The 26,484-nt window shown below is 43.1% G+C and overlaps 1 protein-coding gene across 2 annotated transcripts in view; it reads right to left on the bottom strand.

The window, feature by feature from the left end:
• ppfia3 (PTPRF interacting protein alpha 3) overlaps positions 1 to 25,453 on the bottom strand; it is a 32,218-nt gene extending 6,765 nt beyond the window's left edge. Inside the window, exons 1-26 of one of the 2 annotated variants that reach the window (XM_035180553.2) lie at positions 25,252 to 25,453; positions 23,513 to 24,227; positions 16,778 to 16,879; positions 16,376 to 16,615; positions 16,227 to 16,286; positions 14,532 to 14,660; positions 14,316 to 14,408; positions 13,681 to 13,733; positions 13,478 to 13,571; positions 13,144 to 13,278; positions 11,762 to 11,845; positions 11,364 to 11,495; positions 10,852 to 10,914; positions 10,681 to 10,760; positions 9,834 to 10,002; positions 9,248 to 9,441; positions 7,733 to 7,970; positions 5,907 to 6,040; positions 5,091 to 5,245; positions 4,846 to 4,945; positions 4,648 to 4,729; positions 4,365 to 4,565; positions 3,064 to 3,129; positions 2,572 to 2,598; positions 2,216 to 2,391; positions 1,844 to 1,941 (exon numbers count right to left, since the gene is read on the bottom strand). In XM_035180553.2, the coding sequence (XP_035036444.1) occupies positions 1,844 to 1,941; positions 2,216 to 2,391; positions 2,572 to 2,598; positions 3,064 to 3,129; positions 4,365 to 4,565; positions 4,648 to 4,729; positions 4,846 to 4,945; positions 5,091 to 5,245; positions 5,907 to 6,040; positions 7,733 to 7,970; positions 9,248 to 9,441; positions 9,834 to 10,002; positions 10,681 to 10,760; positions 10,852 to 10,914; positions 11,364 to 11,495; positions 11,762 to 11,845; positions 13,144 to 13,278; positions 13,478 to 13,571; positions 13,681 to 13,733; positions 14,316 to 14,408; positions 14,532 to 14,660; positions 16,227 to 16,286; positions 16,376 to 16,615; positions 16,778 to 16,879; positions 23,513 to 23,863 (3,256 nt within the window). In that variant the 5' untranslated portion in view covers positions 23,864 to 24,227; positions 25,252 to 25,453. Of the gene's footprint in view, positions 1 to 1,843; positions 1,942 to 2,215; positions 2,392 to 2,571; positions 2,868 to 3,063; positions 3,130 to 4,364; positions 4,566 to 4,647; positions 4,730 to 4,845; positions 4,946 to 5,090; positions 5,246 to 5,906; positions 6,041 to 7,732; positions 7,971 to 9,247; positions 9,442 to 9,833; positions 10,003 to 10,680; positions 10,761 to 10,851; positions 10,915 to 11,363; positions 11,496 to 11,761; positions 11,846 to 13,143; positions 13,279 to 13,477; positions 13,572 to 13,680; positions 13,734 to 14,315; positions 14,409 to 14,531; positions 14,661 to 16,226; positions 16,287 to 16,375; positions 16,616 to 16,777; positions 16,880 to 23,512; positions 24,228 to 25,251 lie in introns of those variants that run through there. The other variant, XR_004698565.2, reaches the window with a different exon arrangement.
• Positions 25,454 to 26,484: the final 1,031 nt, after the last annotated feature.

Raw genomic sequence — 26,484 nt, 5'->3', positions numbered from 1 at the left:
GGAAGAAATTTATTTTATAAGCTAAAGCTGATGAATTAAAGGAAAAAGGAAATCATTTTTATAGTTTACTGATGTGAATCAAAGGGAAGCAGCGATTTTGTTTCTCTTTTTATGTCACAATACTTTTACAAGGTCATATTACAAGTTAAAAGAAGTGGAGAAAATGCTACTGCAACTGGAGCTGCTAAAAAATATAATATAATTATTCAGACATGTTTTCACAAGGTCTTCACCAAATTAAAGTTTTGACTTCTTAAGTCCCCCAAACATCCCAGAACTTTTATCAACACACCTGTGGGACTCTATGTCCTTGGTAATGCAGACTTTTTTTTTCTGTACCAGACTCATTTTCAACACAACCATAACAATTTATACTTTGAGTGAAAGCTCTATGTCTCCTGATTCCATCTCTTCAAAGCAATTTAAGATCCTCAGATTACTGCAACAGCAGTTGACACAGAATTGGTTCAAACTTGTGGCTCCAAAGTGTTTTACACACACAAGATACAACTGCAGGCCTTGCATTCTCTGGGCGAGGCTAAAAACAACTTTCATGTTTGTACCTGTGTAACTTTGCTTTAGTATCTCCTTTACGTCTCCATTTATTGAGTTATCTTCCAAAAGAGAACAGGATTATAAGTGTAATCAAAAGAGCTGAAGAACAGACACTATTTTTAGGCTTGTGCACCAAAATTGGGTAATTCTGTTCAGGCCTATATAGTCTTGGTCCGGGGCCACAGGTGTAAGGGGCCTCTGGGCCAGAGTCTCTGCATGAGATAGGTTTAAATACTTTTTTGTTTCAAATTCCCAGACCTCACTTAAGATATTAACTTCGGACTTGGCTTCCTGTGTCGAAGAGATGGGGGCTTTTTACTTGTCCGTGTCCAGTATCCTGAGATATTTGTATTCTCCCAGTTTCGTGTCAACACGCCCACTCGCTCACTGTGACATTTTCCTGCTGTATTCTCACATGGGCTCACTCAGACATTCTCCGGACATTTTACGAGGGGCTGGCAGGAAAAGTTCCAGTAAAAGTCAAGAGCAACTGACATGTTGAAGTATGAGATGATTTCAGACTTGACAATATGTCCCAACAGCTCCTCGCTTGAAATCTCATTAACTGGGACATTTTGCAGCCTGGTTTAATGAGGGGAAATCTTTATTTTGTGTCATTTATTTATTTTCTATTTTTAAAAACAGGTTAGGGATGTAATAATTGTGATGCTTGGCACAATTTGTTGCAGATTTATACGGTTAGATGGTGTGTTTGTTTTTTGTTTTAGATTAGGAACGATGTGCGAAACATCAACAGCAGCGAGCCTCTGGGTCACAGTGCCCAGTTACAGTCAGGTACACTGCCATGAGCTCCAGAGACAGGCAGGTTTAACAGTCTCTCTGTAGAGTAAAGCCTGTGCTTGTGATGTGATTTAGGTCAGAATGTAGATAAAATTACCATTTCATGCTTTATTGTTCATTATACGATGATTTAAAGGATTAAAAAAAAACTTAATTTCACATATTTTGAAAAAGGCTATTCAGTTTTGTGTTTCACCACTGTGACCATATGTTTGGTGTTTAATGAGACCATATGGGCCACATTAATTTAAAAAATGGCAGACAAACAAATGAAGCAATAATAATGTGTAAGAATAACAATGGTGTAAATAATTTACCTGGAAATAGATGCAAGTGTTCATATGACTAAGGTATGCTTGGAACAGGACAATAGCTCAGCATGAATAGAAGAGTTAGTTGGATGGACGGGGGTCAGAGACACTAACGATACCATCCCTAATCCGGGGCATGAATGATGAGATAGTAACGGACAAAAAAAAGAGCTCACCTTTGTTCTGGTGGGCGCTCTCTTCTCTCCTCCTCTCCAGCTCTTTGCGATCGTAATTCAGACGCTTCAGGCACATGATGCCGTAATGCAAACTGACCCTGGGAAAGGTCAAAGAGCCAGAAGGCGGGTGGGTGAACTAAGGTCTTGTTTCCACTCTCACCTGTACTCAGAAAGCATTAACACAATCCTGAGGTGTCTGAGCCCTTAACTCCTTTTAAAAGAGGACTTAAAGAGGGCCTGGAGACACACACCTGAACAGTGAGAGTGTCCTGTGTCACAACAACAGGAACTCTCAAAGAAAGACAATAGCAAAGAAGGAGAAGTGAGAAAAAGAGGTATGAATTATGGCTGTGAGCGAGAGCCGAGCTCTACCTGTGAAAGCTGTCCACCATTTTCAGCTGTCCTCTCAGTTCCTTCTTGGTCAGGTGGTCCAACATGCGTGCATCCACCAGGGACTCCATGAAATAGCTGCGATACTGTGGCAGGCCCAGGCTGGGCAGCCAGTCGTTGCCCACCCACTCGTGATTCATATCACCATAGGCCAGTATCTGGAGGGGGACAACCACAGATGATCAACGCTGACTCACGCTTGGCTTGATATCTGATGGCGGCTGCAATTCAGCGGCTCATGACTCACCGCGCTTGGTCTCACGAGAGATCAAATTACTGACAAATGTGAAGCATGTTGGATTAATTCTGACTTTTCAGAAGTTGCGGTTGGTCCTTACCTGATCCCAGCTGAACTCTTTCAGCTCCTGCAGCGGCGAGAGAAGGGAGGAGGCAGACAGAGAAAGAGACGGATCCAGAGAAAGTGATGTGGAGGTGGTGAGGGAAAGAGGAGTAGGGGTCAGGAGCAAGGTGGAATGGATGTAGGAGAAGCAGAGGAGGAGGGAGCAGCAGCAGCAGCAGCAGGAAAAGAGGACAAAAGGGAGGAATAGTGTGTTAGTGAACGGGTCATTAGTCGGAAGCAGTTCACACTGAAACAGCAACAAGAGGGAGAGAAGAAGATGCTCAACACTATGGCCTGGGCCCACAAAGAGATAGATATATACAGAGACAGAGAGAGAAACACAAAAAGTGTAGAGTGTGAGAGGAAGAGGGAGGGGAGAGACTCGTCAACATGATGCAGACCAGACGACACGCTTAAAATAATTTAAAATAATCATGAAAATGTAAGAAGAGGTTTTGCCGGACAGAGACAGGAGAGCCAGGGCACTAACCGGAGGTTTGGTGGCAGCGTTCAGAGTCTCCATCTCTGCGTGGGTCATCCACACATTACTGGTCGACTGTGGCCATGTGAACAGGAGGAAAGTGAAAGCGTGAGATTAAAAAGCATCACATATTGCATCGAGTCAACGCCTAAAACAAGCCACATCCCAAGGTGTTAGCAGACTGCTTTCTCACAGGAGGTCCCACCGGTGCGTGTGAGCTAGAGGGATAACTCTGCTGAGCAAAATTGTATGACTGATGATTTTTTTTTACATTTTATCTCATTAATGCTGTAAATACATAAGAAGCCAAGCGAGGAGTTGGAAAAGTGCCAAGCCAAATCAAAATCTGGTGTTGGAGCAAAAACTGTATCAACTGAGTCTGTCAGGGGAAGTCGGGGTTTTAGTTATTCCTGACTCTTAGGAAAAGGAGACATAAAAAGGCTGCGTCACCAGCTTATGAGCATGTGCAACATTTTTACTACGCTTTTAAACATCTGGTTTATCTTTGCCACTGAGTAAAAAAGCTTGAGAAAATTAAGATTTTGTTAAGAATTATTTGAGAGGAAATAGGCAAAAACTAAATCATGTCTGTGCAGTTTGCTACCTTTCTCCTGTGGAAACGCTTTAGTATTTTTAGTTTTATTTGAGTGTTTCTGACTTTCATCTAATGTTCGATATGTTTCATGTTCTTTTGCATGTGATTAACTCCAAAGCGTGTTTTTCTTCCCTTCTCTCTCTTTGATCCATCCATCCATCATCTATACCGCTCATCCTCTGAGGGTCCCGGAGGAGCTGGAGCTAATCCCAGCTGACAGTACACCCTAGACAGGTTGTGAGGTGACAGTGGTAACCACCACAGCACCATGCCGACCCCCTCCTGTATTCCTCTTAACACAATCTGCTTTTTACTTTTACATCATCCTTGTTTGGTATCATGCACTTTCAATAAAAATATTTTTGTATCCTCTCACCGACTTCCACAGGAAATGGCCAAACAGGGATCATTCACATTTCAGCTAATCTCAAAACTACAAACATCTGGTTCAACGTGTACTTCACACAGCTAATGCTTGAATTCTGCATTTGTGTATTCTATTAAAAACATATATGCTCAGCCTAGAGAATGTTTCAAAAATCGACATTTGAAGGTGTTAAAAGTCTTAATATACTCCAATTACACACCTCTTTAAATTTAATCCTACAGGAAAGTTGTCTAGACTGGGATTTTCTGTGGCTTAAGAACATATGTGCAGCTGTAACGCCTCTTTCTTCTCTTTAAAATGAAAGAATGTGTTAAATGTGAGTCTCACAGAGCGAGTGCTGGCCGGCGCTGACGGGCTGGTGAGGGACACCATCTCCTGGATGGCCAGCCTCAGTTTGAGGCGGTGAAGTGGGTTACTGATGCCGATCTCCCTCTGGATCTCTGTGTCGGACAAGTTGGCCATGATGGCCCCGCTCTTAACATTTGAGCGACAGGCTGCGACGTACCAGGCTGGCATCCCCACCCACAGCTGGTAGGAGGCAGACATGAGACGTTACATGAATACAATATTGTTTTATAATTAATTTATCCCATCCCTAAGATTTCTGTACCTCCAACCAAGATACAACAGTCGGGCCATCCCAAGATGCAAAGGGAAGTCCTTGGCGACATGCTTCTTCTAGTAGCTCATGCCTGTTAGGAAGGGAAGAATCATAAGTTTCATTTAGTTCTCCTCTAGTCAAAACACAAAGTTTGAAATGATAATAAAGTTGAAAAAGAAGAGCCTTCCCCTCTTTTCTGACACTCACTTCTTCTTGCTGCGGCGGTCTTTATCTGCCGGACCCAGAGTCCCTGTCTTGTTGATCCCCATCGGGTCTCCAGAGGCCAGTTCTTCAGAGGGTGTAGATGCTGGTCGCAGGAAGGTCAAAGGTCACAATCAGAATAAACGACAATTCAGATATGAGCACCTCAAATATGTTTAAATGAAAATGTTAACAAGAGTAGATAACTCATATACAGTCAGTGTTATCAGCCTTATCCTCCATCTGTTTACCAAGAGAAGCAGATCCATCCCGCCCGGGCTGGCCCATCCTCCCCTTCTCCTTCTTTCCAAAAAGGCGACCGATGGAAGACTTGATGCTTTTCTTCTTACTGGACTTGTGGAGAGAATCTTGGCTGCTGTTGGAGCTGCTACCATCTGCCGAGAGACTGGAGGAGACGAAGGAAATCACTGAGGGGAAACAGCTAAATATGCAATAATAGCATTACATTTGATATATTGCTATAACTTTGTGATTAGGTTGTATTAACTTTATTTAATAGTTTTATTATGGTTAATACACAATTTACTCCTTCTTTATAGATCAGTTGTAAGCCATTAATAAGAACATCAATTTGTGTACCAGAGTGTGTAATATCCCAACTTTTAATTCATTAACAATATTTCTCCAGTAGTCTCTGTAAGCACCTATCTTTATAAACTGCTCATTAACCTTTAAAAGTCCAGACTTACAGGCTGTGACCATTTATTACATTATAGAGGTATAAATGTAAATATATAGTAAACATGTAAAAAGAGCTTTAGAGTAAATATTGAATGTTGATGGAAGAGCTGTTTTATGACATTTTTATGTTTAGAAGTTTCCATTCTGTTCTTTGAATAAAGCCTGTCTTGCACCAGAGTTCAAATCAAATATTTTGGCAATAACATGACTTCCAGAAGTGGTTACTCAATCCATTGGAGATGTCTACCTTTTCCACAAACTTTAGACTATATAGTGTGAGCAAATATTTATTAATTACAGTTTATAAATGGTGCCTTATCTGAAAAAGATTCTAACATACATTGTCTAATGTGTGTGTGCCTTACCTGCGAAAGTCCCGGGGGTCGTCGAGCATCGCGCCTGGGTGGGTGAGAGCCATCCTGTCCAATCGCAGCGCACGAGGAGTCGGAGGAGGTGTAGAGTCAAGAAGTGCGAGGGACCGATCATCGTCTTTGTTGTTCTAGAATGTTATGTTGAAAAAAGTATTTTAAAAACAGCCAAATATTTAACATTTATGCAACTTTACACTGTTTGTTATTATCATTAGTTTTCCAGACAAACTAAGGATACAAACATTTGATTGCACCAACTGATCTGTACTTAACTCATGGTTTTGCTCCCTCATCATCGTAACACATAATATGGACAATTCATTATTTTACGAATAATCCCTCTAATCAATGAGCTGACAAACCATCAGTGCTTAATACACAGACATGGGATGATAAATGTAGCCAGATTCTTTAACCTCACAGATGCAAATTAATCTCTGACCTTTCTCCACTAATCAACATCTACATGGTTAAAATTGTACAAAAAACTACATACAAAATCTTGACTAGACCAGAAAATCGGGAGAGAGTTCAGGAAAGTTATGCTAGTCCCATTTCCAGTCCAAGTTAAGTTAACTGATGTACGTAACCTCCTAGGTGACTCACAGGGAAACCATTGTTGGACCCCTATCAAGGGTTACCCAGAAACCAGTACAAAGACTAGACTTAGTTGACTGAGAGAAAATGAACTGACAAAGACTTTTCAACTGGTAAACCACAAAAGAATCACTGGTACCAGCTTCTCATGTGTGAATCTGCTTGTTTTCTATGATACTAAACTCAAGATCATTGAATTTTTCGACTGCTGGTTAGACCAAGACTTTAGGCTTTAGCATGGACTGTATAAGGATGGATCTCTACTTTCTCTCACTACACAAAAATTTGGCCAAAGTATCCCGGATACAAATGCTTCCATCTTGCACATTTCGAGTCTGCACATTTGTGATCTGGGGATGGAGCTGCGGTTTCGAGGTCTCGCTTATACATGTGCTCAACCAATCATGAGTCAGTTTCAGCTGTCAATCATGATGTTTCACCCTGTTTTTACAGCATGTAATAATAAATAAAACTTATCAGAAAACAAGCACATGAACATACATCAATGTGAAAAATAATAGCTAAAATGACAAAAAAAATCTTTGAGAAAAATGTATATAACATCAGGGCTACTTTGACTTTTTGGTCTGGTCCATCTCCCATCTGCTTACACAAAGGAGGCATCGTTTATGACCTATACTGCAGCCAGCCACCAGGGGCCGATTGAGATACTTTGGCTTCACTTTGATGGGAGCTGTCATGTCGTCCATCTTTATATACAGTCTATGGGCTTTAGGGAATAAAGACCAATCAATCTTTTATTACTGAAAACAACTTCCTAAGACTTCAGCTTTTTGATTTCAACAGAAGTGGAAGCCGGTGAGGTTTCTGACCACTGTTGTGTGTTTGTTGTTTTTTGGCTTGCATCCTGCTTCGTAGCTTTAACACCTCATATCAACACTATTGCTTTCACAGTCTTTAACACCACAGACAGCCTGTTTTTTGTGCATTGCACCGTCTTTTGTAATTCAACCGCCCACTTCTGAAATACGGTAACCAGAGTGTCTGGCACCAGCCAACATACCGAGTTACTTTGATCAATCTTGGCCAATCTAACCTGCTGTTGAAGAATAACTGAACTTCTCTGACCCTGTCTCAATGATTTACTTATATTTTATTCACATGACTCACTGTCTAGAGGAGCTGTTTGCATAAACAGGATAAAAAAAGAATCATGTTAACACAGCTAGGAATAGAAGTTCATTTCTGTATTCTAGCAGTACCTGTCGATCAGTCTCCCGGGCGGGGGAGTGCGGCAGGCGAGGGGTGGAGTGTCCAGAGCTGGGGGGAGAGGGGGAGGCCAGGGTGGAGGATGTAATGGACGAGGGGATGAAACCCCGTCCTGTGCTGTCTCTGCCCAGGGAGGTCGGAGGCATGGGGGGACTGTCCAACGCCACGCTGACCCGGCTCTCAATCTCCTCGGCCCGCAACTCCGTGTTCTCCTTCTCCTCCTGAATGAGTCTGGTTTTGAATGTGGCGAGAGGAAAGGAGGAGGAGGGAGAGGAGTGAAACATTTGTCATCAATATGATGACGATGACATACTCTACTTTAATGTGTAAACAAATAAATGTAATCAAAAATATGTAATAAAAAATCTGTACATCACAGAAAGAATATTTCTGCTCTGATGTTGTATATTATCTTCAAACAGTTTTTAATAGTTTTTCTGCTGTTTACCTTGAGTTCTTAATTTGTTATCTTGTCAGGACTAACTTTTTATATTATTATTAACAGATTAGGATAGACTTTAAGGAATTTTCTTTTGCTTGTACGCTTAGCTAGCACTTAGTTAGCTTAGCATAGCATAAAGAAATAGCTTTAGTTTAGTTATATAGTTATAGTTTAGATAAAGAAGCAGTTTTATTTGATAAAATGTATCATCCATAAGATCCCTGTATAGCCAAAGTAGTTATTATCTGTTGATTGGCTCATTAAATTATTTCACATTCTGTTCAGTCATCTGCTTAACGTAGGATTTTAACAAAGAAAAATAGTAACACTTGTACTTGACTGTTTCAATTTTGCGCAACTTTTGACTTCTACTTCAGTACATTTCAAAGAGAAATCTATCAACTATTTATTCTGTTAAATTTATTTAACAAACATACATGTAGTTGCTGGTTAATTTTGCGTCATAAGCTCATTAAAGTGAAGTGTTAAATGGGAAACCTTTCCATTGGATGGTGAAATTCAAACAGCTGTGTGAGACCCATGGATGTAAAATCATACGATAAAACAAAGTTAATAGAATTCATTTTAAATCAATAATCTCACAACCTCTCAGATCTATCATGTGACCCTTTTGGAGGGAGCCGACTAGATGTTGGGAGCCCCTGAAATAAAACCACCAAACGAGGACTCGAACTAAGCAAATGTCATGAGTACAGTATAAACTAAATAATGATATATGATATATATGATAATGATAATAAGTCTCAGGGATATTACATTCTGCAGAAAAAGTACTTTTACTTTACTTAAGTAGGATTTTTAAATGCAGGGCATTTTTTGATAAGGAAGTTCTTTTAGTAAAGTAATGGAACAGATGACACCATCTACCACTGCAGCTGTTGTTTAAATGGTGTCAGAGAGGCGTTGATATGTTTATCTTCAAGGCTGCAGTTTGTGATAGTGTTGAAACCGACCGTTTTATGTGGAAAGACATTTCTGCCATTCTCACTTCCCTGAACCCCTGCCCCCTTCCTCCCAGCTGTTCAGCGCTGCTGCCCTTCCTCACTTGATCTCCTTATTGATGGCCTCCAGCTGTTCCTGCAGCATGATGGCCAGGGTCTGGACGTCTGTCTGTCCACTAGGGGACAGCAGCTCGGAGCCAAAACGATGATCCCCGTCGTCCTCATCGTCGGAGCAGCCCACGTCCACGCCTGGATCATACCCAGTCCCAAGAAGAGCACCACTCTCCCAATCGGGGTACTGCACATGGAGAGCAAGAGGAAAGAACTCAATACTCGTTCATGAACGGATCACATTTACAAATTCTAATCATTCGCCGTTTTTCAACACCAAGTCATTTTTTAGCAAGCTAGCCAGCAAAGTTTACAACCTTCAAACTAGCCTGCTAATTGGCAAATATTTGCATGTCCATACAGTCTTTTGACGATCAGAGGTGAAAGTAGGTTTCAATTAAAATAATGTTATGTGTTTGTTTTCTTCAATAAAATAGCCATGGAAGATCAGTATAAATATAATGTCGTCAACATGAAAGTGACAGATAATCCATAAATTTGATTCCAGCTACATTTAGATTTATCTTCTTAGAGCTGATTACCTTTTCAGGTAGATTGTAGGGATGTTAAGATTCTCACCTTGGTCGAGTCCTCTCGGGCAGAGCTCCAACGGGCACGGTGACTTCGCCTGACCACGCCCCCGGCGGAGGCGTTACAGAAGGTATCCAGATGAGTGGTGGAACCTGTGGGGAGGGACCCGCCTCCATGAGAATACCGCAACTCCAGAGCGCTACCTGGCAGTGAGCGACTGGAGAGATAGAGGGAAAGATAATGTGATACAAGATGTGATAAAAAGTTAATTATCCCTGCAAGGAGAATAAGATTGTGGTGGAAATTAGAGAAAGACTGTGGAACACAAGAAAAAATAGCAAAGTGATACATGTACAGGAGAAAGTTCAAAAATCTATTTCTAACATACTACATCACCTATAAATCATTAAAAAAGATTATAATATATGAATAAAACTACAACTAATAAAACACTCCTTTCATTTATGAAGAACACAGCAGGAGAGTGTCCGGGTCAGACATGTTCACAACAACAGTAAAAGGACGTGCAGTGAAAGATCTGTGAACCACAGACTATGAGCACTAACCAATCAGGCTGCCCCAAACTATAACATTAACGTCATACAATAAGTGCATCATCTTTCAATAAACAAAAGTAAGTACAAGAAGGTGTCGAGACGTGCAGGAGGGACTGTGAGAATAAGAAGTGTTGGTTTATGGGTGTGTGCAACCAAGAAATGAAAAGTGTTTTTCTGTCAGCACTGCTTTGGCCTTTGTAATTGATGAAAGTGTTCAACATCTCCAGCGTGGAGTGATTTATCTACAATGTCTGACAAGATGACAGCCACAATGCTGGCACATTTACAGTCAGAATAATTGTTCAACTTGCACTTTGTTTTGTCTAAACTGCTCTTACCTGGAATAAGAGCCCCCAGGTCTGGCTCTTAGCTGATCTAACTCCAGCTGAAGCCTTTCCAGCTCCGCAATCAGTTGGTCCTGGGAGTGGAAACCAGACAAGAGTTGTTGGGAAAAAAAAGAACATGTGTTCAACAGCTTCAACTGAGAGTGAAACCCTGAGTCGAATCACCTTGTTTGCTATGAGATCATCCTGGAGTTTCTTCATGTTAGACAGTTCCTCAGACAGAGCATTCTGGAGGGGAAAGAATGAGAAGCTTTATTTCTGTAAAATAAAAACGCTATATTCCAAAATTAAACGTGACAGCAACATTTTGTGAGGAGTCAGTTTTAACATTTTACTTATTTTTCTTGCTACAAAAGAAAATGCTTCTTTTGTGATACTGATTTCTCAGAAGAGGCTGACTTTTTGCCAGAGAATGTAGGTTTATGCCCTAAATGGTGGTTTTTTTAATTAATAAAATAAAATCTCTCAACTTTCTGGCCTTTTAAAGTAAAGAAATTCTACAGGATCTAACTCGTTTCTGCTTGGAAGTTGTAAAGATTATTTGGAATTGACTGAATTCATTCTTTGGAATTGACTGAACTCATTCTTTGGAATTGACTGAACTCATTCTGTTGCAGTCTAACCAACTGCAGAATGGAGTTGTTTTACGAATGCCGGCGGTGATGGGAGCTGGTCACCTTTTCTTCCAGTGCGGCCATCCTCTCCTTCAGATGGAGTTGCAGCCTCTCATTGGACTCAGACAGCAGCTTGTCCACCGTGTCGGAGAGGCGCTTGTTGTGTTCATCGTTCATTCTCTCCCTCTGCCTCGCCTGAGGGGGCGAGAGCGAGACGGGTGAGAAAGAAAGGAGAAAAAAAAAAGTGAGTGAGAGAAGGAAAGGTGGGAGGAGAGTTGATAGCAAGTATTCTGCATGACTGAGAGCAAGAGAAAAAGATTTCTATCTAAATGTGCACGGTCAAATAGAGGGCTTGGAAAATTAGCGCGCCTTTGTGCTGCGTAACGTCTGACAAAAGGAACTGCATGACAGAGGGGGAGGATGAAAACAGAAAGAGTGATAGAAAAGCGATCATGACTCACTCTCTGTAGCTCCTGGTTCTTCTCCTCCAGTTGCGCCTCCATCTGTCGCAGTCGCTCCTCAAAGTTGCCATGACGCTCCTCCGCCTGAATGATTGGAGAGGAAGGGAGCAGGGTTAGAGCTGGAACCACGTTGCGGGACTATCACAAATTAACACAAAGGAAACAGCTTGTTGACCGAGTCTACCAATTAGTTACATGCCTGTGCAGATCACAGTAAACAGGAAAGTTTGGTTGCCTGCGTCTTACACAGCATCAATCTTATCCTGCCATGGCAACCATCCTGCCCGAACACGTAGGAAGTACAGTAAGTGTAGCCCTTCAGGAGGTTTGGCTAGTGGCGTTGGCATGGGTGAAAACCATGCTTACAGGAATGCAAGAGGTTCACATATGAACAATTAAATAAGTCAGTCAGTCGTGAAGAATTTGAGCCGCACGCAGTTCTCAACGTGCTGATCGCCCAAGGATCAAACAGATGTGCTGATATCTGCCCTTTCAACTCAGACCGTTTCTGAAGAATTACTGGAACCACAATGGAAATATTCGGTATTCGTCTGTCACTCGACATCTATTGTTTCATTTCAGTCATGAATAAAAGAAAACAGAAGGCACTCACACACGCAAGAATACTACACATTCATGCCTGTGCCAGATTACATGCCTACACATGCATACACACATTAACGCAGTCTGAATGAGAGCATATTAGCTCATGCACAGATTAGAGCGGAGACGCTGCACACGCTGCTGCACACGCTGCTGCTGTCTTAGGAAAATAAATGAGTGCATACTTATTGATGTAGTACTTGTGCAGTGCTCGTTCTAAACCTGTCTGTTTGGAATGGGCTGTTTTCTTGGTCTGTGGCAATGCTGGCTGCAGCTTTCTATCTGAAACTGTAAAAGTGACCTGCAGTAAATTAGCTGCGACAAGTAAAGGCCGACTGCAGGACTCAGTCCACAGAACCCTGAAGCTGCAACACCACTGCTGCTCACCTGGTCATTCAAAGTTCAGTGAAGCTGGAGTCAGTATGCAGAACCCCGAACTGGAGAATCAGTTATTGTTGTCACTATTGTCACTGACGTATCTTACATGGATCAGTACCAGCCATCACTGCTATAGACTGCTGGTTGCTCGTTTATTCAAAGTTTATTAATATTGAACATTTAAACGCGTGTCCAAATTCTACACTGTACTTCCTTGGGCCCTTAACAATACACATGGCAAGTGGGAGGTGAGATATGTGATTTTAGTCAATAGATTATGGTTACAATGTGGTTTACTGAAGGTTAGAAATAGAATAAAGCAGCATTATTACAGGGGATTGCACAGCAAGGACACGTAAAATCAACATCATAAGAGTGCAGGAGGTGAAACCCACACACACCTTGTTGAGTGCTGCCACTCTCTGGGCGAGCTGGGCCTCGATCTCCGGCAGCGTCTCGGCCCTCTGCAGAGTTTGTTGTAGCTTCTGTTTGGCATCGTCTAGACGCTCCTGAAGCTGCCGGTTCTTCTCTTCGCTCTGCAAGAAGACAGGATTAGAGGGAGTGGAGGTGAAACTCGGAGCACAACTGAGGATTGCCGCGGGGCAGCAGTGATGATCAAAGCCACCGGAGGAGAAGAACATTTGTTGATGGCACGCTCTTGTGTGCCAACGGGAAACGTGGCCAAGCTGCCAATCAACATGGGACACCAACAGGGATGAGCAAGACGTTTCTCACCTGTCTGTGGAGAGACTCTTTGCTGGCCAACTCGTTCTCTAGTTTATCTTTTGTGTCGTGGAGAGACGTTGCCTCCCTCTGGGCGCTCAGGTACCTGCACACCAGAAGAAAACAGCAGACAGACAGAGCAGTGAGCGGAGCGTACTTTGGAAACAGGGCGATCTCTGAGAGTTCATGGACACGTGGAAAAATAAACCACAAACCTGCGTTCTAATGTGGTGATTCTCTCCTCCATGTCTTCCCTTTGACAAAGTGCCTGAGGGATGTAAACAAAAAGAAAACTATCTGACTCAAAAATAGAAAAGGAAAGAAGTCCAAACAGAGAAAGTAGGAGAGGGCAAAGGTCAAGTTTACATTAATCAGAAGGAATTCACTGGGCCTGACCAGCTGTCAACTGAAGAATAATAGTGTCTGGTAATTTGTTGTTGTTGACAGATTTCAGAGGCAGCAACATGTCTGACAGAGGCAGAGGTGGGAAAATAAAAGAGCAGCGATTGGGGAGAAGCAGGTGAGCACAAAGGGGAAAAGGTTTGCTGAGTGAACTGAGAAACTCTCGTCCCAAAATGCTTCCAATCAGCTCCCAGCACATTGACTGATTAACAGAGCCGCATCCATGTGAAAACGCCTGCAGCTCTACCGATGGCACTGTCACCATGGCTACAGGATAGAGGCTCTTGTGCGTGCAGTAGCAGCTGCTGCTGCAAAGTAGGCAAACGGCTCTGTTGCCATAGCAAACTGTTACACGTCTCTGTGAGTATGAGCAAAATAGACTCAGTGCATCCATGACAGACACACGTAGTGGCGGTTTGTGGTCTGTCGACAGCGCCGGGCGTCTCACCTCTTTCACGTCCCTCTGTAGTTTCTGGTTGGCCTCCTCCGATCGGGCCAGCTCCCTCCTGGCCGACGTCAGCTGCTCCTCGATCTCGCCGACCTGCGGGGAGGTGAGAGTGTGACCACACATCTTTTTTCCCGTCCGTTATCAACTTGGGGTGGTGATATTTTGTTTGTTTTGGTGGAAGCATCAGACTATAAGCTCTGTCTCTGAATCAGGTACCTGTCTGCACATGAGGGCCAGTCTCTCTTTCAGCTGTCCCAGCTCTGACCTCTGCCGCTCGATCTCGCTCTCTCTCTGCCTGTCAACTTCCCCGTCATCCAAGATGGAGGAAGGTCCGTTGGGAAGCCGCTGAATGAGGAGAAAAGATTTACTTAAGTGGCCATAATACATATTCTTCCTATTCCCTTGATTTCTGTCAGACAAACTCCCATGACACTTTCTAAACAACCAAACACCACCTGTGTTTTCCCCTAAATAACTCACGATGGTTCCATCACGAGAAACTTTAAAGATGACGTTCTCGGCTCATAAACAATGAAAAACCTGCACAGGTCCTGACAGGTGTTGTTGTTTTTGAGTGTTAACAAAGCAAACACACTCATTTCAGGCGTACACATCAAATGGAATTTCTCACTCACTGAAAAATGGAAACTCAATGGAGAGGAGATGAACTTGTCAGCAGCCGATAAAGAGAAAAATTAAATCCAGGTCAAGTGGGTGTAAAGTCCCACAAACCTGACTTGCTCTGAAGGATAGATAGATGGAGACTTTCATTACATTTAAAACAGCCTGTGCAAAATCTTCTTCACTGAGCCCACTGGTGCGGATCAGCAGGAGCATGCTCAGAGCTGCCACTGGTGGTTGGAGGCACTATTGCAGCAAAACCAATGCAGAAGTAGTGCAATAACCTTTGACCTCCAGAGCGAGGGTTGAACCATGCAGCATTGTGGATATTATGGGGAAATCACACACCCTCCATTAAAGCAAGCTATGTTGGATAATACCCATAATCCCCGTCATCATGAACCAGAAGGGCTGCAGCTGTCACCAACACACCTAACTCAAAATTCTTCATATTTTGAAAGTTTCCTGGCTGAATATTAGAGATAAATGCTGTTTTTTAATGACTTTTTAACTGATCTACAGTTCAGCATTTCTCTTGAACATGCTGGACCTGATTCTGACAATTTAAGCCGCGACTATCAATCAGTTCCACACTTGTCACAGAAGATCCTACCCACTCACCGAAGGAAGAACAGACGTTCAGGATGAGGAGTGGCAAAGAAAGAGGAAACATTCTCCCTATTCTAACCATCAAGCTCATTTTAATTAAGCTTCCGGTTGTAGGTTGTGTTGCTTTAACAGAATGACAGCGCCCACAAGATGAGTCCTAACGACTGAGATCCCCTGACCCTTCCTCTATAGCCACCGTGGGGTTCACATTTAGGATTTTGTGTGATACATCTCAACTCAGCTTCTGGATAAATTTCCATGAAATTTGTACACAGAGTGTAATCTCTTTAATCTTAAATCTTTATCTACAGTGACTTCAACACCAGGTTAAAGTTTGAATTCGTCCAAAACTTTTAGTAAGGACCAAATAAGATGATAAACACACTGTGGAAGTTGAACACTATAACTGTGAAGGTATTTTTGAGCATCTAAATACATTACATCGGCTATTTGTTTACCATTGGGAGAATAGAGCCAGTCTCATCCACACATACTCCCTTCTCTCCTTTGGAATACCCAAGGCCAGGTTATTGATAAAGGGCAAACTAGAGGTAAATTGTAACGTCTATGCTCAGGGACTTTCATATCAGATTCAAATGTGCCAGACAGAGAGGCTCCAACATAACGTAGGGACATCTTCGGACTTGGTATGAAAATTGCTCATGTTACTCTGGTCATTACCTCTTTGCCATTCTCTAGTCCTTGCTGCCGTCGCTTGATTTGGTCCCTTAATGACACAACCTAAAACAACACAGAGGGGGGGATTATCAGGAGAGTCTCTGTCAGAGATTCAGAGAAACCTGTTGCAAAGCACACGCTCAGAAACTCACCTCTTGAGAGGAGGACTGCAGCTCCTCTTCCAGGGAGGCCACTCGCTCCAAGGCCACCCGTAGTCTTTCCCGCACCTTCTCATCCAGAGCTTTGTGGTGCTCAAACAGAGACTTTAGGGCTTTTAGGACCTCCACCTCGCTCGACACCCCCGCCGGGGACTGCGCCTGCCGCTTCACCACGGTCATCCTCAGGCTGCGCTCGTGACGGGACACCAGGCACTCCAGATGTTCCAGCAGCAGCTGCAAACAACATGTGGTTCACATACAATAAAACCTCCCCAAGGTGCAGCTCTCGTGATCATAAAATGTCTCCGATGATGGGATAGATAAATACCTGAACTTTAATTAACAGCCAAATAAACACAGGAACATAATGTTAAACAGACGTGTCAGTGCACTGACCCGTGTGTTGTTGCGCTCTGCCTTCAGCTCGGAGATTTCCTCCTCTCTCTCCAGCAGCTGCTCCCGGCAGAGGTTCAGCTCTTTAGTCAGCACTGCAAACTCCTGCAGGGTCACAAGAGGGCGCTGTTACGGACTCAATGCTGCGGTTGCTGTACAAGTACATGACCAGTTTGATCATGCTTATCCCACACACTCAAAGACAACGTTTTTCTATGGAAGCAATGTACTTTCCAAAGTTCCTTAAACGTCATTTTCTCCATTGATGTTTCAGAAAATCCCTATAAAAGAGTTTTAAGCCATGAACCTACGTGATAATTGGTAACCATAAAACATTTTATTCAGAGCACATAATGTTAGAAAACAGTCAAGATTGTTCTGAGGTAAATGTTATGTAACGCTGAAGCACATGATTGTACCCTACATGATTTTTCTGGGCTGTGGTAAACATTTCCATGGTTACAGTGAGCTCCACCAATCATGTCACTAAACACCTCAGGAAAGTAGGTTGTGTAGTCTTCCTCGTGGACTACAACATGTTCAACACAACACGTACCCTTGGGCAAGAGCTTGTGTGCAGTGTGAACGCGGCTCCAGAGGACATTTAGGCTAAAAACATGGTGTAAAGGACGTCGTTTCGAGTTGAATTTGAATGTCGGGGTTTTGGACACTTCGAGGACACCACAGGAGCAGTACAGAGGAATTTTATGGTTTTTTTCCTGTTGTTTTTTTTTACGTTTAAAGACGTGGTCGCAATGCTGTTCACCCCTGAGACTCCAAAAGTGTTTTGTGGACTCAAACACTTCACCCACCCCTCTTTCGGCATAGTGTTGAGTAGATAATGAGTGAATTAACATTTTTCTGTGAACTATCCCTTTAAGTTTGTAAAAATCTCAGTTTACGTGACTTAAAATGACATTTGCGTGTAAACAAGAAGCTCAAACACAGAGGGAAACTCTTTGAGACATTTTAACTGGCACAGTAGGAACGGTCCTGCTGCTAACCATAAACGACTGCTCTAGTCTAATTGACTTCATTGTTAACACCTGCACTTCTCCTCCTCACAGTGTCCGCTGAGAAAAGAGCCTGTTGTTACCGAGAGTCGTCGGAAGAGATTAGCTAGCTGCTTTTACAGGTGGAGGAAGTAGTAACAAGCTAGCAGGGGAGAGAACATCGGTAAAACGTTGTTGCTTCCTCTAGAAGGTTAAATGTTGTTAAAAGCAGCTGCTCTAGAAGGAAGCTGTGGTTTTACCCAAAGACATCGGTGGTGTCCAAAATGACTCACTATTAACTATGGTCCACTATATAGTGAGTTCGCCATTTTGGAGTGGTGTCGGGAATGTTTAGTGACATTTTTTTTATATACCCTATATAGTTTCCCATAATGCATCATGAAATATAACAACAATAAACAAACGATGGTCACTAACCAAGCAATATACTGTATACCATCATGCATTGCACCTGCGGCGGAGAGACGAGAGGAGAGACGGGCAGCAGGAGCAGCCCGACCTGTCGTACAAATGTAAATACGAGCAGAGCAGCTCATCACAGCACAAACTGAAGTGCAAGATGGCAGCATTCATAGAATTTCTGGATGGAGGGAGGAAGTGGAGACGCGTCGTCCATCTTTATTTACAGTCTATGTGCCAGACTTGTCCTATTTCCTCTGTTGCTTCTTTCATGTATTTCTCCCTGTACGATTGATAAATGTCGACTTGGAGGCGATGAGACCAACAAAGGATGCATCAACGAAAAGCAAACATAATGGCAACTGGCCTGTATGGTACAGACACCACAAAACATAAAAAGTTGGGAAAACCTTCAGAAAACCATAAAAGAGAAGGAATTAACTGTTAACTTTGTTGTCTGGTTTTACTGGTAAGGGGAATTTGTAACAAGCTTGGGAGTGGAGGTATCAAACAGGGAAATAAAAATATATCAAAGTCTAATGGGTTAATTTTTTTCTCTTGTGTTGCTTCTTCAGTTTTTTCCTCCCTGTTTGACTGATGAATGACGACTCGGACGTCTGGAAATTTCTAAGCATTCGTTAACCTCTTCTGACTTTGCCCACAGAATAAAAAAATATTCGGTTAACCCACACAGGGCAATTAACTACAGCGAACAATTTGACAAATCTTGATTTCATTAGCAAACTCCCACAATCAACACCAGCAAAGTTTCATTGCCTCAGTTTAAACACATGCATACGTGCTTCACTGTGGCTGCAGGAGGAAACGACTCACTAAGAACCAGCCCGACAGCGAGTACAGTATATTCTCTAACATGTCTACCACAGCGCTCACAGATCATGGCCACCGGGACTCTTAAACCGCACCTCGATATAAAATCTAACAGCCAGGTTTACTGCATGTGTTGCACCTGAAATTGGTTTAATTGTGCAATAACCACGACTGGCTGTGGGTTCAGCCGTCATTAAAACAAACGCCTGGAGGTTAAAACAAGTACCAGAGTAAATGGGAACTGGGCCAGTGCAGTGTAATGTCTAATATTTCCAACTGACAACCGTCCAGCTCAATAGTGATTTTAGGTAATTTCCTACAATTATGTATAATTGTACAGTTTAGCTACACGACAGTTATGATTAAAATCTGTTGCCTTTAATGCAAATAAACGGTATCTATGGCAACAGATCAACAAAGAGAGGATGAGAGACATTATCATGTCAATCTACCTACTGTCTGTCTACCTACCTGTCTGTCTGTCTGTCTGTCTGTCTGTCTGTCTGTCTGTCTGTCTGTCTGTCTGTCTGTCTGTCTGTCTATCTATCTATAATCCCAACACTCTAGTGAACACTTCCTGGAGAAGTCTTGACTCTCTAGCGCTTGATCGTGGCGTGACACACACACACGACACAGAGCACACTCTCGTCCTCACACACGTGTGCGCTGAATCATGTGTTTTTTTTCTAAACGCTTATGCAAACGAGCCACTAAAGGGCAGTGATGCGTGTGCGGCGCTGCTGTTATTTCAGCGTTTATGTTAACAGTGATCAGTTTACCCCCACATGGCAGCACACGGGCGAATGACCTCACGCTATTTCTCAAACGCCAAAATGAGTCCACACCAAGCTCCTGAGCTGATGTGCAGGGTGGGCTGCCTTAAGCAAGGAAGGGAGAAAGGAGTGAAAGCAGGAAGCGTATTTGAAAAGACAGAATAGGAAGGGGCGAGGGAGGAAGTTGCTGTGTGCAGATGGCGTGTTACGGGCCCAGTGGATTTTATAATTCTGGGATTACTTTATATAAAGGATGGTGTGAGATGGATGAACGGTTTTTCTAGATTCCTCTCTCTGTCTCTTTTCGCTCACCATCATTTTGGTCAAATGCAAATCGTTCAGCTTGCCTTTCCACAGTGCTGGCATTCACCTCTCACGCTTTTCATGCTCCATCCTGCCGCTCTCCCCGTTCATCCACTTCAATCTCCCCTGTCATGATACACGACAACTAAAAAACAGACTCTAGAAGCCACTCATTAGTATGCAGCAATATGCAAATGAGCTTGATTTGTTAGTCCCTGTGTGTTTCATATGACCAGGTTTTTTCTCTCCCTCTCTCTCTCTCTCTCTGTGCCATGCTGTCGCTCTCTCCATCCCTCTCTCCCTCTATTTTCTTCTGTCTTGGCAACATCTACACACAGACAAACTCAGTGAACTCATCTACTGTAGAATGGATCCGAGCGCTCCATGTGTTCCTCTATCCGCGTGTGTTTCTGCAGATGTGCGCGCCATATTGATCTCCCCTCGCTGAGGTAATACGGCCCTTTAATGTCCAGTCACTCTGCGTTAGAACGTGCAGCGGCGCTACATCTGTTATTTCATTCTGATGTCTCAGGCGTGGCAACAGAGAAAAATAGGTATTAACGACGAGGGGAGGCATCGCCGCTGCCTGAGGCGTCCGACGATGACTCCCACCTGAAAATACAGTCACAGCCCTTGTATGTTGAGTGGAATTGCGAAATGATTAGCTCTCGGGCGCTGAGATGTGGGATAATATTTGCTTTTGTGCTAGAAGGGGGGATTCTTTGCCGTCATCTACAGGTTTAGGGTTCCTCTCTTGTGTTACATGTGGCAATCTTTCAAAAACCCAGCAGGTCGTTTGATAAGACTCTTTAAGCATTTGCTTGAAAAAAAATCTGTCTGGTGCAATAAAAATGATTTTGAACATATTGTCTTCACAATGTCTTCACTTTATTTCTGTAGTTTCTATTAACTTTAATCAGGAGGAACAGCTTTGAAGTACTGATGCTAGACTATTTCTTAAATTTCTAGTAACTTTAATCAGGAGGTACAGCTTTAAGGTTCTGATACTGAAGTAATTCTGTAGTTTGTAGTTACTGTAATCAGGAGGTACAGCTTAGAAGTACTGATACTGACATGTTTCTGGAGTATAGTTACTTTAATCAAGAGGTACAGCTTTGAAGCACTGATACTTAAGTATTTCTGTAGTTTCTAGTTAAGTTAATTAGTAGGTACAGCTTTTAAGTACTGACACTCAAGTGTTTCTGTAGTTTAGAGTTACTTTAATCAGGAGGAAGAGCTTATAAGTATTAATAAGGCTCTAACCAAAGTGGACGTGGACACAATGGTGCAATAAAGGAATCCGACTGAGCGCCACCTTGACCAACAACAACATTAAACCCTGCTTACAGGTTCACACATCAATAATTCAACACTGTGACAGGAACCATATTCACTATCAGCGCACTTTTGATAGGAGAGCAAATTCCAGTCATAAGGCTTGTTTACTTTCTCTGAAGACAGACGGTGAATGTGGATTCACCGGAGTCGATCATCATGGAATTCGTGTTGTCACTCACATGGCTGGAAGGCGAGCAGGCGGAGCTTTGATATTCAACTATAAGCTTGTGTCATTGTGACTGTTCATTTACAGACGTGGGGGCTCAGTTCTCTGTAGTTTTGTACATATGTTTACTCTTTAATTTGTTGTTGTGTGATTGATAATTACTGAGCCTGACTGAGGCTCACTCACCGCACAATGAAGTTACACAGATTTTCTGCCCAAGAATTAAAACCCTTTTGTGTCTTTCGTGTGTTTGTTACCTCAGTCATGTTTTTCCTAGTTTGTTTGTTTGTGAGCAGGAATACGTAAAAAGTACCAAACGGGTTTCTACATAACTTCCTAGAAGGATGCGAGATGGGCCAAGAAACAACTCATAACATTTTGACATGGATTCGGTCGGCGGATCCATGATTTTTCTTTTGTTTTCTTTAACATTACAAGAGAGGGTGTTTTTCAACATCTTCACCAATTTCCCGGGGAATCATTTGTGGATCTTGATGAAAAAAATTATTTAAGGAACCGATAATTATTAGTGTGTGCAATTCGATGCAGCTCGATTGAATGTAACGGGACTGTTGGGCCTTGGCGGTGGTATGCGCTCTACTGAGTGACATTCTTGTTTGTTTGTTTGTTTGTTTGTTGTTTGTTTGTAGAAGGATGGGGCCTCTTTACATTGTAGTGCAGATTAAGGGGCGGATCCAGTTCCAGAGTTTTTTTTACTTACTTTAACATCCCAGCATTTTTCAAAAAATGTTCACCATTTTTCAGGGAATATTTCATTGATTTAGTAAAAATCCAGCAAATTTAGTGGGCTGATATTTATTTGGTGCAGATTCAAATATGGTTTAACTGTAAAATATCAAGGCTCAATTACATATCTTTGTCATAAGTGTTTGATAACCGCATCTTAGCTGAAATTTTTTACTCCCTAATAATCAATTTTCCTCCCTAAAATCCACACCTGAAAGAGACACGGCAACCTAACAATACATCTGTGTGTCAATCAAAAAATCTGCATCTTAGTGAAGTCGACAAACAGAAACCAGATTAATCTGTTGTAGATCTCAACCTCTTCTGCTCTAGTGAAATAATAAGAACACACTTGGTTAATGACCCAAATATTTTCTGTCCAAAATTCATCCTAAATCATCTCCTGGATTTTCATTATCAAAAATTATTCATAATAAACACTGAGGAGATAATTATGTAATTATTGTTCTGCAGTACCCATGATGCATTTCATCTTGTTACAGAGCCTTTATTATGCTGTGACTGGATAAATCTAATGTGACATTAGCTGTGTCTCAGTTCAGGGGCTTCATCCTTAGGAGGAGGGGGTCTACCGAAACACTGCTCCCTTCATGGGCAGGTTAGACCGCAAAGGGCGAATCGAAATGAGTCGGATTGCGATAATCCCGCCCTTATTATTGTTACCTAGCATCAAATCTGAAGTTGGACGTGACGAGAAAGTTTTAATGCCACTTGTTTTGTTTTTTTTAAACATGGGTACCGTTAGCTGATCGGTTGAGTTGACGCGTGATACTCGTCTCGTTGCTTTAACAAATCCACCTGTTGGTTCCTTCGTTTCTCTGGGATGAAAGGACGCATTTGAAGGAGCCATCGAAAGAGGACAACCTCGTGTGCTAATGTGATTCAATCAGTCTTCAAATGCAACCTCTGAAGGATGCGGACCCTGAATTGAGACACAGCTATTTTCCGCTCTCAGTGACTGACTCTTGATTTTGAGGTGAAATATTCCTTTAGTCCAACATGCAGATCAAACCCTAAGATGTAGGACAAGTGTTTTTTCCTCTCGTTTCTACGGACATCATGTGATCAGTGTGCGACACCTGACCCTCAGTGTCAGCAGCTCCCACCCTCCCTCTGACTGTCGCGCTGACCCCCTCGGCGTTCGTACCTGCGGCAGGGCGATGGACAGCTGCCTCTGGAGCGACTCCTTCTCGTGGCCCAGCTCCCGCAGACGTAGGTGGGCCGTCCCCAGACAGTCCTGTGTATCCCTCAGGCTCTCCAGCAGCCTCTCCCTTTCTGTCAGCATGTTCACCATCAGCGACTCCAGGTTGCCCGTGCTTCCACCTTCATCGGTGCCGCCCCCTCCTCCTCCACTGCCACTTCCTCCGCTGCGGGGTTCCCGGCTGCCGTATCCACCTATGCCTCCTATTCCTCCTCCACTGCTGGCCGGGGGCGAAGAGCCGGTTCCTCCCCCGCTGCGCCCATCCTCAGAGATGGTGGGCATCACCTCGCACATCATCTTGAGGCCTTGATGTGAGAGGCGTTTTATGAGAAGATGAACGACTAGGACACTCGAACGCAGTGTCTGGTGGAGGACTGGCCGGCTCTCCTCATGAAATACTCAACAGTCACTGTTTTTAATTAAGGATCTTTCAGCTGAGGCTGATTGGCTGAGGCTGGCAGCGAGAAGCGGGTGCTGGGAGATGATGGGAGAGCAAAATGAGAGGAGGAATATGGGAGGGAAGTGATTTGGGGGAAACTGTGTTGGGTGACAGAGGCTGAGGGTTCAGTGGGGGGGGGTGCAGGGGATAGAGGGAGAAGTGCAGGTTCGGTGGTCGACCTCTGACCCCTGGGCTTCACTGAGACGAGAAGAGAAGAAGAACCTGGAGGGGAAGAAGAAAAAGGTGTGTGTGTTTATTTAAGGCAAACGTGATGATGAGAGCAGCTGAGAGGAGGAGGAGGATGAAAGGATGAAGGCCGCACATTTCCCTGAAAATAGAGAAACCTGTGTTTCCCACCGGGTTGAGATCATCGCTCATGTGGATCCAAAGTGACACAGCAGTGTTTCCTCTCTCACCGCCTGACATCGCGATACTAAACGTCTGGACTAATTCATCCATCAGCGCGTGTCTCCGCTTTTTTATTTTATGTGCACGAGCGTCCACGGCCATAATGGTAATAATGATGAATGCGCGTGATGTACGGAAATGAGTCGTGAATGGCAACAGCCCTACGGAACGTAACGTTACGCAAATCCAGAGCAATTATCCAGGCCTGGAGGAAGAGAGAGAGAGATAGAAAGAGAGAGAGGAGGCTGTCGAAAAGGAAGGAGAAGAGAAGGAAATAGATGAGGAAGAGGAAGAAGAGAAGGGTGTCATCATGAATTGTAATTATGGGCTGGATCCAGGAGGAAGCAGCCTGAGCGTCTTTTCCTACGGTTCCGGAAACCATCAGTAAAAAAAACCGTCCTGGTGAATGTGGAGGCTGATGATCCTCAGACAGGAAATGAATCAGGAAATGTCTTAAGAAAATAAATGACCTGAATACAGAAAAAAACTGTATGTGAGGCTGCACACACGCGCACACACACGCGCACACACACACGCACGGCTTGCACATCACGGTGGGAGGTGCCAATCATCCTGTAAATTATGAAGGCCTAATTAACACGCCCGATCGTCGCGCGCGCCACAATCCGATGACATGATTTTGTGACGTGATGAAGATTAACGTCATGTCATCGGTTCTTCTCTGTGTTTTTATTCTGAGCGATCGCGTCTATTTCCTATCAAACCCCCTTCCCTCCCATGAAAACAGCTGGAACTGGGGAGGATGATGTGCGCGCCGAGCATCAACCGGGAGCACCCCCCCACCATCACCACCACCCTTCCCCCGGTGCGTCCTTACCGGGTCCATGGTCGACGGAGAGCGGAGACGAAGGCGCATCTCTGAGGCCGGTTCACTCCATCAGAGCATCCCGAGGAGCCGGAGGCTGCAGGTTCGATCCCCCTGTCACAGCCCGGTCAGCAGCCTCAGCCTCAGCCCCGTCCCCTCCCCGTCTCTGCTCAGGGAGCGACGGCTCGGCAGCTGCGTCAAGCCGCACGCAGCGCACACAGCGCGACGTCCGGTTAGGACTTTCACAATAAAACGGGCAAGTGTGGAGCAGGAGACATTTTCTGTTCTGTATTTTGTTCCTTTAGCGCTTGTTTTTCGATTTTACAAATGTAACTGTCTTATTTGTGTTTCCTTGGTGTCTTTATATGCTTTGTTAAAATTCTATACTTGACTATATTGTAAGTGAGATCACTACCTGAATGTATTTATCAACTTTATTTATATTTCCGATCTTTTTTAAAGTTTCAGTGTGTAAGATTTAGGTGAAAGGGATCTATTGGCAAAAACTGAATATAAAATATCCTAGTGATGTTTTTAGTAGTGTTTCATCTAAATTGAACAAAATTGTTGTTTTCTTTTACCCTAGAATGGGCCCTTTAAATTTAAATACTTTATATTTATTGGGAGAGGGCCCTCTCTCTACGGAGGCAGCCATGTTTTTTTCAGTAGCTCAGACTAGACAAACTAAACATCTTTTGATATTTTATGAAAACTGAAGGCTACCACAGGTTCTCTTTCATGTTTGGAAGGGGAGGGTGAGGTGAGGGGTATTCAGCTGCAACATGCAACTTCACCACTAGATTTCACTAAATTCTACAAACTGAACCTTTAATTATTGTTAACCTATTTATTACACCAGCCTTTTAGCTTAAGTCACCCTGCAATTGACTGAGTATATTGTAGAAACTTGCGAAAAATGAAATAAATTTGAATCTTAAATTTTGTTATAATCTTTGGTATGTATCACATTGTATTTGTTGACGTGTGTCAGTTTCAATTTGTACAAATAATAATCACTTGTATGTGTGTACAAGTTGTTGTACGTAAAAGAGTAGAGATAAAAGTAAAGATAACAGAGATCAAAAGACGATGATTTAGACTTTAACAACCCACAAACAAATGCAAAATAAGATTTCTGTTTTACTTCTTCAGGCCTCCAAAAATATAACAATGTGAAAAGAAAACATCTCTTTTAGGTTGAAGTGCTCAAAGGTAGAGATGTATAACAATAAGCTACTTTACATT

This window comes from Hippoglossus stenolepis, chromosome 16 (genome assembly GCF_022539355.2).
Source record: "Hippoglossus stenolepis isolate QCI-W04-F060 chromosome 16, HSTE1.2, whole genome shotgun sequence".
In the NCBI taxonomy this organism is placed as follows: domain Eukaryota; kingdom Metazoa; phylum Chordata; class Actinopteri; order Pleuronectiformes; family Pleuronectidae; genus Hippoglossus; species Hippoglossus stenolepis.
This window is presented reverse-complemented; position numbering and strand designations above follow the sequence as displayed.